The 14,985-nt window shown below is 45.8% G+C and overlaps 1 protein-coding gene across 1 annotated transcript; it reads right to left on the bottom strand.

The window, feature by feature from the left end:
* Positions 1-473: 473 nt before the first annotated feature.
* Plpbp (pyridoxal phosphate binding protein) lies at positions 474-13,305 on the bottom strand. The gene is made up of 8 exons (XM_052162455.1): positions 13,102-13,305; positions 10,558-10,665; positions 10,444-10,479; positions 9,878-9,953; positions 5,937-6,071; positions 3,666-3,808; positions 2,765-2,863; positions 474-1,788 (listed from the first exon to the last, which is right to left on the bottom strand). The coding sequence occupies exons 1-8, from the start codon at positions 13,288-13,290 to the stop codon at positions 1,657-1,659; spliced, it is 918 nt and encodes a 305-aa protein (XP_052018415.1). The 5' UTR covers positions 13,291-13,305; the 3' UTR covers positions 474-1,656.
* Between the last annotated feature and the right edge of the window lie 1,680 nt (positions 13,306-14,985).

The raw sequence follows: 14,985 nt of genomic DNA, 5'->3' as shown, positions 1-14,985 counted from the left end.
CTTTTCTTTTCCTTCTTTCTTTCTTTTCTTTTCTTTCTTTCTTCTTTCTCTCTCTCTCTCTCTCTTTCTTTCTTTCTTTCTTTCTTTCTTTCTTTCTTTCTTTCTTTCTTTCTTTCTTTCTTTCTTTCTTTCTTTCTTTCTTTCTTTCTTTCTTTCTTTCTTTTTGAGACAGGGTTTCTCTGTATAGCCCTGGCTGTCCTGGAACTCACTCTGTAGACCAGGCTGGCCTCGAACTCAGAAATCTGCCTGCCTCTGCCTCCCAGAGTGCTGGGATTACAGGCGTGCGCCACCACCGCCCGGCTGAAGACATTTTTCTCATTCATGAAGTCCAGAACACTTCTTGTATATAATGATGTGGCTTTGGTGGCATCTCTGACGCAAGGATGAGTCTCTCTAGAGCCAGAAATTATGCCAGACCAGATGCCTCTTATCAGTTCCAACGCCCCCTATGCCAATTCATTCATTACACCAGGTCATAAAAATAAACCTTTAATTGTTTTATAGTTGGCACAGATGGCATAATTCAAGCTCACATTTGTATTTAACAAACTGAAATACCACGACAGAACGAGAATCATAGAGGTTTAAGTTGGGAAATTACATTCGGCAGCAGCGGGTTCTGAAGTTATTTGTTAAATGAAGGATGGGGGCTGGAGTAAACAAAATCAATCAGGAAATAAGCAGGCCACACTGAAGCTCTGTGGTGATGACTGTAGAATTGTGCTTTCCGGTTTGTTATTATTTTTAGATAAAGAAGGGTCTCATTTAGTCTTTGTTTATTTATGAACTCCCCATGTCCTGCCTGCATCCCGCAAATGCCGGAGTGTCTTTGAAGCTCTTATGGCATTGTGAACAACCAGGGGCTGCAGCATTCTGGCTTGTAAATACAGCATGTGTACTGGGGACAGCTGTAAGTTTGCCTGGGAGATACGTCTCCAGAAGAGGAAAAGCAAGTTGCTGAACCCACGCGCCAATGCGCCAGAACTGGAGGCTGTCATCTCCACGTGGGACAGTCTCTGCTAAAACCAAGAAAAGGATTATGATGGTGAAGAACCCCTGTCATCCACTTTCAATCGCTGTGGTCCTAGAGGAGTAAGCTCTAAGTCCTTCTTTTTCAGCAAAACGTTAGAAAGGCCCAAGTGCTATTTACAAGTGACATTACCCTGGAATTTAAGGTCAGTGCCATAGAGTTGCTGTGACTGGAGACATCTACTGGGCAGGATGGAAACTGGAAGCAGAAATCACCCCATTCCAGAGTAGTGGGGACTTGTAGGAACAACAGGGTGTTCTATTAGAGTGAGATGGAAAATGGAATCTCTCTTGATTTTCTTGGTTATAGACACCAGCAGCCCAAAAGACACTCGGGAACAGGCACCCATGGGGGCTTGGGGGTATAGGGGTGGGTATTCCTGGGTAGTGTTCAACTGAACTCAGGTCCCGGCTCCTAATGTGGTGTCAGTTCTGAAGTCTCGCAACTCTTCAAATCCAAGCCTCAGCCACTGCTTGAACCAAGCTTTCGGTGGCAGAGGCCACAGGTGGTTTCCGTCCACACGCGTAATCCTCAGCGCTCTATCTTGGCCATAGAAGATTGGGGACATGCGGAACACCAAAATGAACTAGGCTGGTGCATGGCTGATCTTCGGAGCTGTCCTGGCCTCACTGTCCCTGTACCAGTGGCACCGAGGCCTTCAGGTCTGCTGGAGTCTTGTCTAGGGCAGGTTTCTTTGAGTAATCCCGCTCTCCAAAAATAGTGCTTCCTACCCGGACATTGGTAGATCCTACTTCAATCTGTGGGAAAGAAGCAAGCATGGAGGACAGAATGTCAGACACTAAGATGGAGCAGGCATCCAGTCTTTCTAGCTGCCCAGAGGCTACGTAAGAACAACCAGGCAGCAGCTGAAGATGGCTGGGTGCTCTGGTGTCCGGGACCAGAGCAGGGCCACTTTCTTGGCAGTCTTCAAGAGAAAGGGAATGATCTCAGCTCCCACAGTGCTTGGGGAATTCAACTGTCTTTAGGGATATAGGGATCAGGGATGGTGGAGATGTAGGTGTGTGGACAGCACAGCCCAGCACAGCATAGCAAAAAGCCGCCCTGAGGCTCACAGCCAAAGGCTCGTGGCCAGCCAAATGGAACAAAACCTGTAGTTATCTATCATAAAGCAAGCTCCGTTTCTGGAATTTTTACACTGTTTTAATATATATGATATTCTGAAGATGCAATTCTATACTTCGATTTTTAGAATTCTCATTATTTATTTCAAGGCGGGGTCTCACTGTGTAGCCTTGGCCTGCATGGAACTTGGGGAGCGCGGGCTGACTTGAAACTCACCAGCAATCCTCTGGACTGTTTTCCAAGTGCTGGGACTATAGGAGTGAGCCACGGCCCCCAGCTGTTATTTCCTACCTTGGAAATTCACACATGCGAGTTGCTAACATAGTACTTTATTTCAGTTGATATTTATTTTACATAGCTAATGCCCTAGGACTTACGTTTGAAATGCCTTTAAAAATCAGGTTAAAGTTTCTTTTGTGGTGCTAATGAAACCAAACCCAGGGTTAACACATTCATTAGATCCTAGGTTACACCCAGGCTTTTCCTAGATTAGATAACATGTAGTGGATTCCGTTGAGTTTTAAGAACTTGGTTGTAATTTCTATAACTGTCACTTCAAACAAAGGAGCAGTGCAGGGATGGGGGGGTGTCAGAGCAGCCGAGCTCCTGCGACTGCTGCTACTGGGGTGAGGCGTCGGCAGGGACACTTACGGCATGCTGGAAGTCCACGGACATGCCCATGCTAAGCTCCACCTGCTCCACAGGAATGCCCAGCTTCTCACACAGCTCCTGCCGCAGGGACAGCAACCTCTGTCCAAAACACAAGCGGTACCATGTTATTCTCGTTGTTTCCAATGATGTCAGAAGGTGACCAGATCTGCAGGGCCCTGCAATCCTTGGGAAAAGGCAGGAGAATCCCAGGGTCATGGCCAGCCTGGGATACACAGGGAGGCGAAGCTGCCTCCACCACAAAGCAAGCCAAGGTGAATTAAGTCAAAACACACAGAACAGGAGAAACACAAAACCCTCCAAGGTGAATACTAGCAAACCAAAAAGTTTCTGAGGACTCCATTTCCCATGATTCTGAGGTGTGTGATGATTATCAGAAGTTATTGTAACTATAAGTTTTAGTCACATCTTCAACTTTTAAGAAAACTACCAGGGCCAGGGGGCGTGGCTCAGTGGCAAATAATTGTATACGCCAGACCCTGGACTCTACCCCAAGCAGTGGGGGAAAAAAATCCAACAACAGCCTAAAAATAAGACAAACCTGACAACAGTAAAGATGAAAACTGCCAGTCACTAGAAAGGGAGAAAAAGTTTGCTCTGAAAATTGTATTAGCCAAGTAAACGCTGCGTTAAGGAAGGTGTGTGGGTGTCTGGGAGCCTAGTCTTTCTTTTCCTTATGAGAACTGTACAGGAGAGGCTGTAATACTGCACCTGACATGCTATGTTCTGAGAGGTCCCTGATGTACCTCATGGCTAGCCCTGCACCCCATCAGTGCTGGGATCAAGTATGGGCGCTGCCCATGCTAGACACACCCTACTGTGGGCTGAACCCACAGCCCCATGGTGCCTCCTTGGCATGAGCGCAGCACCCCAACCCCAGTACCTGGAAGTCTGGGTTCGGTCCCTGACTTAGATCATGCCCAAAGCTTCCTATGGTCATGAGACCCACGAACTCCAGGCTGGGACAACTGGCCCTTATGTGTTCCACGACGGATACGGTCTCCGAAGGCAGCAGGCCGTGTTTACCTTCACAAAAAGAAACAGAAGATGTAAGCCGGGTGGTGGTGCACGCCTGTAATCCTAGCACTCTGGGAGGCAGAGGCAGGCAGATTTCTGAGTTCGAGGCCAGCCTGGTCTACAGAGTGAGTTCCAGGACAGCCAGGGCTACACAGAGAAACCCTGTCTCGAAAAAAACCAAATCCAACAAACAAAAGAGAAACAGAAGATGTGTATTTTAGACATCTTAACTAGACAGAAGAAGACTCCATTTTCATCCCTTCCTTCCACAGAGGTGACTGTCCGATGACAACCTGATGAAGTAACTTCCCCTGGCCCTAAAGAGTGACTGTGTGTGAGGCCCTTCCTTCATGCCTGGTCCTCTTCCACTAGGGTTCTGCGTTTCTCAAGATTATTTCTCTCTACTCCATCTCAGGATTCTCCTTTATTATTTATTTATAGTGCCAGAGACTGAGCCCATGGCTCTGCACACACAAAGTGCTACCACTAAGACATACCCCACAGGATTTTAGCTGGGAATGGCTAGGGGAGCCAGAAAAGAACAAACTAAGTCGTGGTTTGGATGAGAATGTCCTCCGCGGGCTCCTGGGCTTGCATGCCTTCTCCCCAGTGCCTGGCACTGCTCGGATATGTCTAGATATCGCCATCTCCTTGCTGGAGTACACCATGGGTGCCAGCTGTGACATTTCAAAGTCACATGCTCTTCCCAGTCCTCCCTCTGCTCCACGTGTGTTGTTCAAGATCTGAGGCCTGAGCTTGTTTAAGCGGCCATGCGCCCCTGCCGTGGACTCTTATCCTTTGGAGCTATGAACCACATGGACCTTTCCTTCTGTAAGTTGCCTTGGTCATGTGTTTTATCACAGAAATAGAAAAGAAACCAATATATGCCTTGGGACACTAGGGAGGGTCACACTACCAAAGTCCTAGATGAATCTCAGAACTTTTTTTTATTAATAGAGTTGCAAAACTATGCCATATACACATAATAAATTTGAGATTATATAACTGCAAAGTTGAACTTACTAGTTAAGAATGGTTGGACAAACTACAGCAAATGATTATTTGTTATGTATTTTAAAGACTATTAATATTGCTTTGCCTTTGCTCCTATTTATTAAATGGATTAGGGAGGAACTTACACTGTTATTTAATCGAGGCAAATCATAGGTGATTGTCCAGAAATGAAAGACACTCTGGAGTCAATTTTGTATCTACTTATGTGCTACGTAGCCATAGTCAAGGAGCATGCACGTAACATTACAATGGTAACTGTTAACCTACTGACCACTGTGCCAGCCCTACGACTTTTCATGTCATACAGTAACTAAGTATTCTTACCAGCACCAGTCTTCAGAAGAAACTAAGCCAGGCGGGCTAAGTCTGTTCCTAAGGTTATGGACTAGAACTGTGCACCTGGGATTTGAACCCAGGCGACCTGACTTCAGGACACATCTGGAAAACAGATGTCTACACTGAGATCCTTCACGGCAAGATTTGTTACATGCGAGTGCCTAGAAGATGGTTGTAAGAGAATGCTTGGCAGTCACTCTTAACAAAGAGCGAGCAAGTGAGAAATCCAGGGTTCTGTATCACTGCACAGAATCCTTACCACACCCTTTTAACAATGGGCACTCCCTCGATGCCACTTGCCACAGAAGGAAACTCAGGTGCAAAGAGGTTAGGTAACTGACTCCAAGTTCCAATGCTAGACGGTGGTGGAGCTCAAGCAGACATCTGTCTGATGTCAAAGTCACGCTCCTCTGTGATTCTCGGCCACACTGCTAATCCAGGTCCCATGAGACAGTCACTCGCTGGTGTTCAGCACCAATTTTCTTCTATTCTTGCCCAATGAAGCCCTGGGTAATTTTCCTAAGAAGTATGACGCATACTCAATCCCTTCCAGGAGGGAATTTCCAGGCATCAAAGTTATAATTCTACAAAATCAATACCTAACAAGCTGTAATATATTAAAGAATTATATATATATTGGATTATCACCCTGGTAAATCCTGATGAAGCAGCTCACCAGAAGGCTGGAGCGTCTTCCCACAAGCTCCTCATTGGATGCTTCCACTTGCTCTACCGGAGCCTCAGCCTTCTAAGAGAGCAAACATCACGGTCAGGCCCAGTCACTTACTGTCCTCTCCACTGGTGTTGATCTGGACCATGACCTTCAGTCGTTCAGGAGAACCTTTCTTCTGCCAGGAACTGTTCACCTTGTCTGCCAACTTCACGGAGTCTACGGTTTCGAGCATAGAGAGGTTGGGGACAGCTGTAAAGAGAAAGAGAGACAGGAGCTGTCTTCGGTTTCCCTACTGCCAGAGGAGACATGCAGGAAACCTTTGTTCTGATAGAGGGAGACGTATTCCAGGGAAAGAAAAGGACAGTTAAATCTTACAGCCAGGAAGACAAGCATGAGAGTTTGCTAGATATGAAGTTCGAAGGCAGACAAGCCCCGTCCCACCAGCAAAGATGGGAAAGGAAGACACTGAGACACCACAATCAGGCTGCATAAGCACGGAGACAATTCGGAAAGTTGGAAATTGAGATTCTGAATAGCAGGCTTGATCCAATTATGCCTCAGCTCAAACTCAGTGGAACAGGCCAAGTGACAAAGGACAGAGGCCATCTGGAAGTCGAGATGCTAGCCTTGGAAGGTACCACATTCTTACACTTCCTGGGATGGGCCTTCTTATTTGACAAGGACACCAGAATAGCTCACACTGGATGCTCAGTCAGTGAGGTCATCAAAGCTACCTTCAGTGAAGATGTACTATGACTCTAGGCACAGAAATCTTCCAGGCAGTCAGCTAGCTACTTCCCTGCCTCCTACCCATCCGTTCTTTTTTTTTTCTCCTCTTCATGGTAAAGACTAAACTCAGACCCTTTTCAGGATGGAGACACTAGGGTGTACAGGAAGGCTATGCCTTGGTAGTGTAAATAATTAATTCTAAACTCAGCTCTATACACCAACTGATAGTAAGAACAAGACCTAAAGTGGTGGCACACACCTTTAATCCCAGCACTGGGTGACAGAGGCATATCTCTGAGTTCAAAGTCAGCCTACAGAGCGTTCCAGGGACCACAGAGAAATCCTGGCACGACAAACCAACAAACAAAAAGCCAAAAACCCTAAAAGGATCAAATTGTTCCAATAAAAATGTAAACTACGCTCCAGAACAAAGTAGCAGAAGAATATTTATAGGGATATAAAAATAGCTAGAACTGAGCAAGACAAATTTATGTGTGAAATTCAAACAAAACTGTCAGGAATGTTGCTGAGTGGTCATGCCTGTAGTTCCAGAATTCAGGAGGCTGAGACAGGAGGATCACCACAAATTCTATGCCAGCCTGGGTTATATAGTAAATTATGGAATGGCATGGGTTAGTCAGACTTTGTCTTGGAAAAACAATGACAAACCAAAATGGCAATGTCAAAAGCAACTATTCACAAGATGAGGCATAATGAGAAGTTAAATTAGCTGAAACAGATCCAAAACTGAGGACAAGAACTAGGAGATAAGGACATTATTTCTTCCATGTATTTAAAAAGATTTAAACTTCTAGCAAAAACAAATACCCCCTCCCTAAGCTACAACGTATCTTATGACAAACTCTGAGCACTAACAAATTAGGCCTTAGCCAAGGAAATTCTTTAGAATGGCAAAGCCAGTTGTGTTGATTGGTTTTGTTTGGTTTTTTTGTTCTTTTTGTCAACCTGACAGAAGCTAGGGTCATCTGGGAAGTGCAAACTTCAACAAAGAAAATGCCTTTGTAAGACTGGCCTATCGGCAAAAGTCTGTGCCGTTTGATTGATGTAGGAAGGCACAGGTCACTGTGAGTTGTGCCATCCCTGAGCAGGTGCTCTGGGCTGTGTAAGACAGTGGGCTGAGTAAGCCATGGGGAGCATGCCAGTAAGTGACATCTCTCTCTCCATGGTAACTGCTTCAGTTCCTGCCTCCGGATTCCTGCTTGGCTCCCCTCAGTGATGGGCAGTGATGTGGATGTATAAGCCAAATAAATCCTCTCCTCCCAGGTTACTTTTGTTTATTGTCTTTATCGTGGCATCAAAAAGCAAACAAGGACCCCAGTCCAAACATATGCTGTGTGATCTGGGGCACTGGGGTTAGCAGTGGGGGGAATTCTCCTGCCAGGTACCTTTTACCTTTTAGTGCTTGCTTAATCTTGGGCAAGTAGTTTAATTTCTTGAGCCTTAGTTTGCTTACTGTTTCCTTCCCCATGGGACTGACTCAGTAATGACTACATTATTTTATGCATTCATTAGCTATAACTTCTTGTGGTATCCTTTGTGTGTGTGTGTGTGTTTGCTGGCCTTAGAATTTATAATATAAAGATTGAAGATCCAAAATTTGAGACTTCTTGAGCATTGGGGTCAAGACATATATATTACATGTTTAAACTTCACACTACTGGGCTATTATATTTAAACAACTAATTAAAAAAATTAAGCTGACTGTGATGGCACATTCCTATAGTCCCAGCATTTGGGGGACAGGACAGGAGGATGGTGACCTCAAGGCCATCTTATCCCTCATAACCAGATCCTGTCTCAACAAATAAAACAACTCAAAATGAATTATAGGAGAAATTTTTATTTAAGTTTTTAAAAAAAAATTATTTAAAAATGTTTAATTCTATGCCTGTGGATGTTTTACCTGTAGGTCTGTGCACCACATTTGCACCTGGTATCTAAGGAGACCAAAGAGGCCTTTGGATTCCTGAATCTCCAGTCAGAAACAGTTGTGAGTTGACAAGTGCATGCTGGGTAGCCAAACCCAGAAAGTGCTCTTAACCTCAGGTATCTCGGGCCTTTGGAGACAGGGTCTATGCAGCTCTGGCTGGCCTGAAACTCTGTGTAGACCAGTGACCTCTTAACTTAGTAGAGATCTGCCTGCCCTTGTCTCCAAAGTGTTAGGATTCAAGTCCCCATGCCCAGAGAAGAAATGAAAACAAGCAAGCAGAGAACTCTGCAACAGGAAAACAAGCAAGGAGAGGGGAGGGGAGGGGAAGGGAGGGGGAGGGAGGGGAGGAGAGGGGAGAAAAAAGAGTGGTCCCAATTTTTGCTTTATCTTTTTTTACACTTATTTATTAATCTTTGGTGCTGGGAATTCTGGCTTGTACCACCGCGTCTGTATAGCAGCTTATTTGTAATACGCTAAAACTAGAAGTGTCCTAGATGTTCGTCAGTGTGAATGGAAACACTGTGACATGCTGATACAGTGGAACACTACCGAGGAGGAAGCCGGAAGGACAGCACACCATGACAAAGGCCAATGCTGGATCAGGGTGGAAAGAAGAAAGACTCTCTCTGTGTAATTCCATTGACACAAAATCTGAACTATGGAAATGACAGCAGCGGCACAGACAAGGGACACTTGAGCAAGATGACAGGAAGGAGCCTTTGGGGACAAGATGACAGGATGGATGCCTGCTCCTTTAATTACTGTACCAGTTCGCAGCTGTAATCCTCTGTCAAAATTGATCAAATCAGACAGTCAGTCTGTGCAATTTATTGTAGTGAGAGATGCTTTTTTCAATTCTACCCTGACAAAGCTATTAAGAAACATAAATACCAGGGGGGGTAAGATGGTTCACTGTGTAAGGTGCCTAGCCTGACAACCCGAGTTCAATCACTGGGACCCACATAATGAAAAGAAAGACCCAACTGCTCTATGTTGCTCTGACCTCTGTACACACAATTTGCCTCTCCCTAGTCCTTTCTCGCTACCAAAAAAACCCATACGGGTTTCTTAAATTGTGATACCTTGAGAGGAGTAAGTACGGTTACTTGAGATCCTCATGTCACACGGTCCAATCTTTCTGTAATTGGTAATTATTTTTATGGCGCTGGTGGCTGAGCTAGGGCCTTGTAAATGCTGGGCAAGTGCTCTGCTGCGGAGCCCCACCCTCCGATCCTCACGCGCATTCTCATTATTTCACTGTTTTAGTTGAGGAAATCCTGCAGCACAAAGGGCGAGCTGGGAAGGGTCTCAAAGCTGCTGACTTGGAAGGTGGTGTAAGCCATACAGTCACAGAGGATTGCGAGTCTTGCCTTACCCATCAGTTTGTTGACATTTTGTTTCTGCAAATGACCAATGAAGTGCCATTTGATCTCAGGACAGGAAGACAGAATCTGAAGAGAAGAAGGGGACCATTTGATACAGATTTCGTGGAGGCTCTGTCAGCTCAGATGCCCTTCACTCCTGTGCTCTCTTGGGCGTGGTAAGCTGCCACCCCTGTCTTCAGTCAGTCTCCCACTGAGTCACAAGGACACTCAGAGTCACTAAGCCTGACGCTGCTTCCCTTCAACTCACTGTAGTTTCCAGAAACAAGGCAACAATATTTTCAAGGCCCTCTACCACTGAGCCTCATCCCATCCCCTTGGGTTTGTGTTTTCAAATCTCCAAGGGTTCTCTCCTAAAATCACTATTCACTAACAGCCGCGCAAGAGAATATTAATGTTTGAATAACGCGACAGAAGCTGAGAATTAGTTAGGGTGCATTGGAAATGAGGACAGCTTCTATCCCTAGCCCAGCTTTCTGTTCTAAAATTCCACCGTCAACATAGGTGTAACTTTCAGCTAGGACTTTATACGAAAGCAGCACTTGTTATGTCTACGTACCGTAGGGTTTGATGCTTTTTCGAGTAGTTCCTGAACCTAAAGCACAAGAACAGAGTGAGTCAGAAGTCTGGTAGTCACAACTCTCCTAAAGGTTCTTTATAAGAGGACTCTTACATAGTTCTCTCCAAAAGTGCGCTGGCCATGGCCGTACGCCTCAATCACCATGTCTGCAGGTTTTGTTTTGCTGACCGCTACCAGGCGGGGTTGGACGGCTGGGAGTTCCTGCCAAGAAAGACAGAGTCACATGACTGAATGTGTGGAATTTTGTCCCAATTAGACACACATTGTAGAGCCAGGTGGTGGTAGCAAACACCTTTAATCCCAGCACACAAGGGGCAGAGACAGGTGGATCTCTGAGTTCGAGGCCAGCCTGGTCTACAAAGTGAATTCCAGAACAGCCAGGGCTACACAACAAACGACAACAAAAATGACACAACTTGTAAAACAGATTGGCATAGATCTCAACTTGGCATTAAGATCCATTTTCCCCTTTCTTTTGTTTTGTGGTGTTGGATATAGAGCCCTGGGTTATGGGAGCACCAGACAAGTGCTCCACCATGGAGCTCCGACCCTACCTGCTGATTTCCTTTTGAGTGTTCCAGACGATTCTCACGTAAACCAACACTGAAGGTTTAAGGGTTTGTGGCAGAAAAGATGGATTGGTGGGAAAATGGTAACCATGTAAGCATGAGGGCCTTAGACTCTGTACTGGCTGGTTTTGTGTCAACTTGACACAGGCTGGAGTTAACACAGAAAGAAGCTTCAGTAGAGGAAATGCCTCCATGAGATCCAGCTGTAAGGCATTTTCTCTATTAGTGATCAAGGTGGGAGGGCCCCTTGTGGGCGGTGCTATCTGTGGGCTGGTAGTCTTGGGTTCTCTAAGAAAGCAAGCTGAGCAAGCCAGGGTAAGCAAGCCAGTAAGGAACATCCCTCCATGGCCTCTGCATCAGCTCCTGCTTCCTGACCTGCCTGAGTTCCAGTCCTGACCTCCTTTAGTGATGAACAGCAAATGTGGAAGTATAAGCTGAATAAACCCTGTCCTCCCCAACTTGCTTCTTGGTCATGATGTTTGTGCAGGAATAGAAACCCTGACTAAGACAGACTTAACACACACATACATATGCCCTTGTTCAAACATGCATGTAACACACACATACACCTGTACAAACATGAACAAACACACACACACACACACACAAATCTCTTTATTGAGGATACAGTAACAGTAGCATAAGGGTTGCTTAGCATTTGTGAGGTTCTCAGTTGTATCCCTAGCACCAAAACAAACAAACAAACAAACAAACAAAAAACCTCCCAAAACAAAACAAAAAACAAAACCAAAAAACCCAAAACCAACCAACCAAACAAACAAACAAAAAACCCCCATACAGACCAATGTAAAACAAAACACAACAGCATCCATCACTTCATGAAGGGAAGGCAACATCCTGTTTAGCAGGGAGGCCACTTCTGGCTTCTGATACCAGAAGGTAAACAGTTTAGAAACTCATTTTGGTCCTGATGCAATTATTAATAACACGTCCATTCACTCTGGAAGAGGCTCAATAGAGATAAGGACATACAATGCATTGTTCAGTCTACGATTCAACCAATAGATAGCAGAGCTGACAACGAGACAATTCTGTATTCAGGATTAGATTCATCCAAAGTCTCCCCACATCCCTTACAGAAAATGCAAGGTTTCCCTGCTTTCAGCCGCAGCCAATCTTCACACAGCTGCTTTCATGTACCCCACCATTTCTGAGACTTTCAGGGAACCACAGTATTCTCAAGTACTTGGAGAAGTCACATCAAGTACCACAGAGTTTCCCGTTACTTCCTTCTGAGGGACTGTGTCATCACTGTCTCATGGACTGTGCCTAATTCCTAGTATCACTTTGATGAACTGGAGGCTTCTAGAGACAAATCGGGAGTGGGCTGCATTAGGGAAATCCCGAGATTTTTCTTTGAAGAAACAAAACACTTGGTACCAGGAAGGAGGTAGGAACTCCCCAGGCTCACCTCATTTTCTTCAGCTCTGAGGAACCCAAGGGCTAGCTAGAGTAGTTCACAGAATTTAAGGTAATGTTCAGACATCAATTAAGAAAAGACTACGTAATTCAGCCTTTGGTGTTCAGGCATCATTTTGAAATCTGAGACCATGAACACTAGATCATAAAGGAAAGGTCTTTGATTTTTTTCTGTCTCACTTCACACAACGTAGCTTAATTTGCATGGAGAAAAGCAGAGACTGGCTCCGATCTAGAAGTCCAACAGGGGATAAAACAACCATATGAAAATAATAAATGCTTGTGATTGGGCACCTGACAGCGGCTGCCTGCTCTGTGGAGGTAAAACCTTGTCAAGTTCACTGGCACCTAGACCACGGCTCCCCGCCGCTGCAACGCACGTGATCGTGGGTGGATACGGCCCTCCGAGGGCTCTAGTATCGTGGTGACCGGCAATGACGAATGGCGAGACGCCTAGACACGAGCCACTTTCCCTAAGTGGGCAGCTTTCTCCAACCAAGCCAACCTCCAGAAGAACCACCCTGCAGCCCCCGCCCCTCCGGGAGCCCCTTCTGCGTCACCGTGACACCTGGTCCCACGCAGGTGTCCCCCTTTTAGCCCGCCCCAGTCCCCTACGGCCGGTCCTCACCCGCGGCCGCCGCGCCACACTCTGCTGGACTCGCTCGTTCACGGCCCGCAGCGCGAACCCCACTCCCAGCTCCGCCGTCATGCTGCCACCTCTCAACATTCCCGGGAGGATGCCCGGAGGACCCGCGACCCAAGGAGACCACCTTCCGGTCCCGCCCCCTCCCTGAGAGGCCCAATCAGCGCTCGCCATCCTGCCACCTCCCCCAACGGAGGTTGGAGGCCCGGGCGGGCGCCATCTTGGGGAGGGCGGAGGTTGGGCCTGAAGGCGCTGAGTGCCAAGCGAGTTCGAAGGCTGGGCGGGCCGATGTAACTAAACCAAGACATTAAAGCAACTTTCAGTTATCCGTTCCTTTCCTTTTCCTTTTCCTTTTCCTTTTCCTTTTCCTTTTCCTTTTCCTTTTTCTTTTCCCTTTTTTCCCTTTCCCCTTTTTTCCCTTTTCCCTTTTTCCTCTTTTCCTTTCCTTTTCCTCTTTCCTTTCCGTTACATTTAAAAAATTTTTTGAGACATGGTTTCTCTGTGTCCTGGCTGTCCTGGAACTCAACCTAGACCAGGGTGGCCTTGAACTCCCAAGTGCTGGGACTAAAGGCCTGTGCCACCCACCCGGCCATTATTTCTTTTTTCTTTTCTTTTTTCTTTTTTCTCTTTTCTTTTCTTTCTTTTCTTTTCTTTCTTTCTTTCTTTCTTTTTTTTTTTTTTAAGATTTTATGTGTGTTGACTTGTTTTGTCCTTATTTATGTATGTGCACCTTCCATCGTACCTGCGGTGCCGTGGCCAGAAGACATCTTTGGATCTCCTGGATCTGGAGTTAGAGATGGTTGCGAGCCATCATGTGTGTGTGTGTGTGTGTGTGTGTGTGTGTGTGTGCTGGGAACAGAATCCTGGTCCTTTACAATAGCAACAGGTGTATTTGACTACTGATCAATCTCTCCAGCCCCGCCCCCTTTAAAGATTTCTGTATTTTTATGTGTGTGAACGTTTCTCCTGAGGGAAGTCTGTGTGTGAACTGCCCACAGAGGTCAGAGGAGGGCATAAGACCCCCTAGGACTGATGTGTGGATAAGCAGGGGCTGAGTTCTGTAAGAGCAGTAAGTGCTGTCTCTCCACCCCAGACATAATGATATTGAAGGTAAATGCCTCTTGATGTACTGCTGTCACCACAGTGAAAAAAACCCAAAAAACTGAAAGGGACCAGAAGCCTGTTACAGAGTGAGTCTAATGAGAAGTTTGCTGTAGAGCTGCAGTTGGAAAGAGCTAGTCAGCAGCGAGGACTAAGTGGGTCAAACTAAAAGCCTCATGAAGGCTGGGATGAGCATGAAGTCGAAGAGACACGCTCCTTCAAAAAAAACCTGAAGGTGATAAGATGGTTCAGGGGTCAGAGGTGCTTGCTGATAAGTCTGATAATCTGAGGTGGATCACTGAAGTCATATGGTAGAAGGAGGGAGCAGACTCCTACAGATTGTCCTCTGATCTCCACATGAATGCCAGGGCGCTTGAACATGTGTGCATGCACAAGGATGTATGCATAAATATATATACAGATGCAAAGAATGAGACCTATAAATACTACATAGATTTAGGGTAGGGCCCCTCTATGTGTATGTATATATATGCACACACACATATATGCACGTATAGATACATGCAGAACCTACTACTACTGTTTTGCTGAATGGACAGGACATCAAATTGCCTTGTAAATATTTATACCCATAGATTAGTGCTGACCTTAACCTTGGTTAAAGAAGCTGTTTTTCTTATGATGGGTAATGATTAACAGAGTCACAATTGGTCAAAGTGCTCAAAATAAGTGACGATTGAACCCTAACAGAGCATCTGTACTACCTCCTTCAAGGTTCAAAGAACATCTTGGAAGAGGGGGATGTTG

This window comes from Apodemus sylvaticus, chromosome 18 (assembly GCF_947179515.1).
Source record: "Apodemus sylvaticus chromosome 18, mApoSyl1.1, whole genome shotgun sequence".
Lineage (NCBI taxonomy): Eukaryota > Metazoa > Chordata > Mammalia > Rodentia > Muridae > Apodemus > Apodemus sylvaticus.
Note: the sequence above shows the minus strand (reverse complement) of the source record. Positions and strands in the feature narration are given on the sequence as shown.

What these genes read in the sequence shown, in the direction of transcription:
- Plpbp (XM_052162455.1), bottom strand. Translation starts at nt 13,290, where the DNA reads ATGGCGAGCGCTGATTGGGCCTCTCAGGGAGGGGGCGGGACCGGAAGG. An exon ending in AAAAAGCATCAAACCCTACG is followed by an intron (nt 9,954 to 10,443) that starts GTACGTAGACAT and finishes TCTTCTCTTCAG; the next exon opens with ATTCTGTCTTCCTGTCCTGA. An exon ending in GACCGAACCCAGACTTCCAG is followed by an intron (nt 2,864 to 3,665) that starts GTACTGGGGTTG and finishes TGTTTTGGACAG; the next exon opens with AGGTTGCTGTCCCTGCGGCA.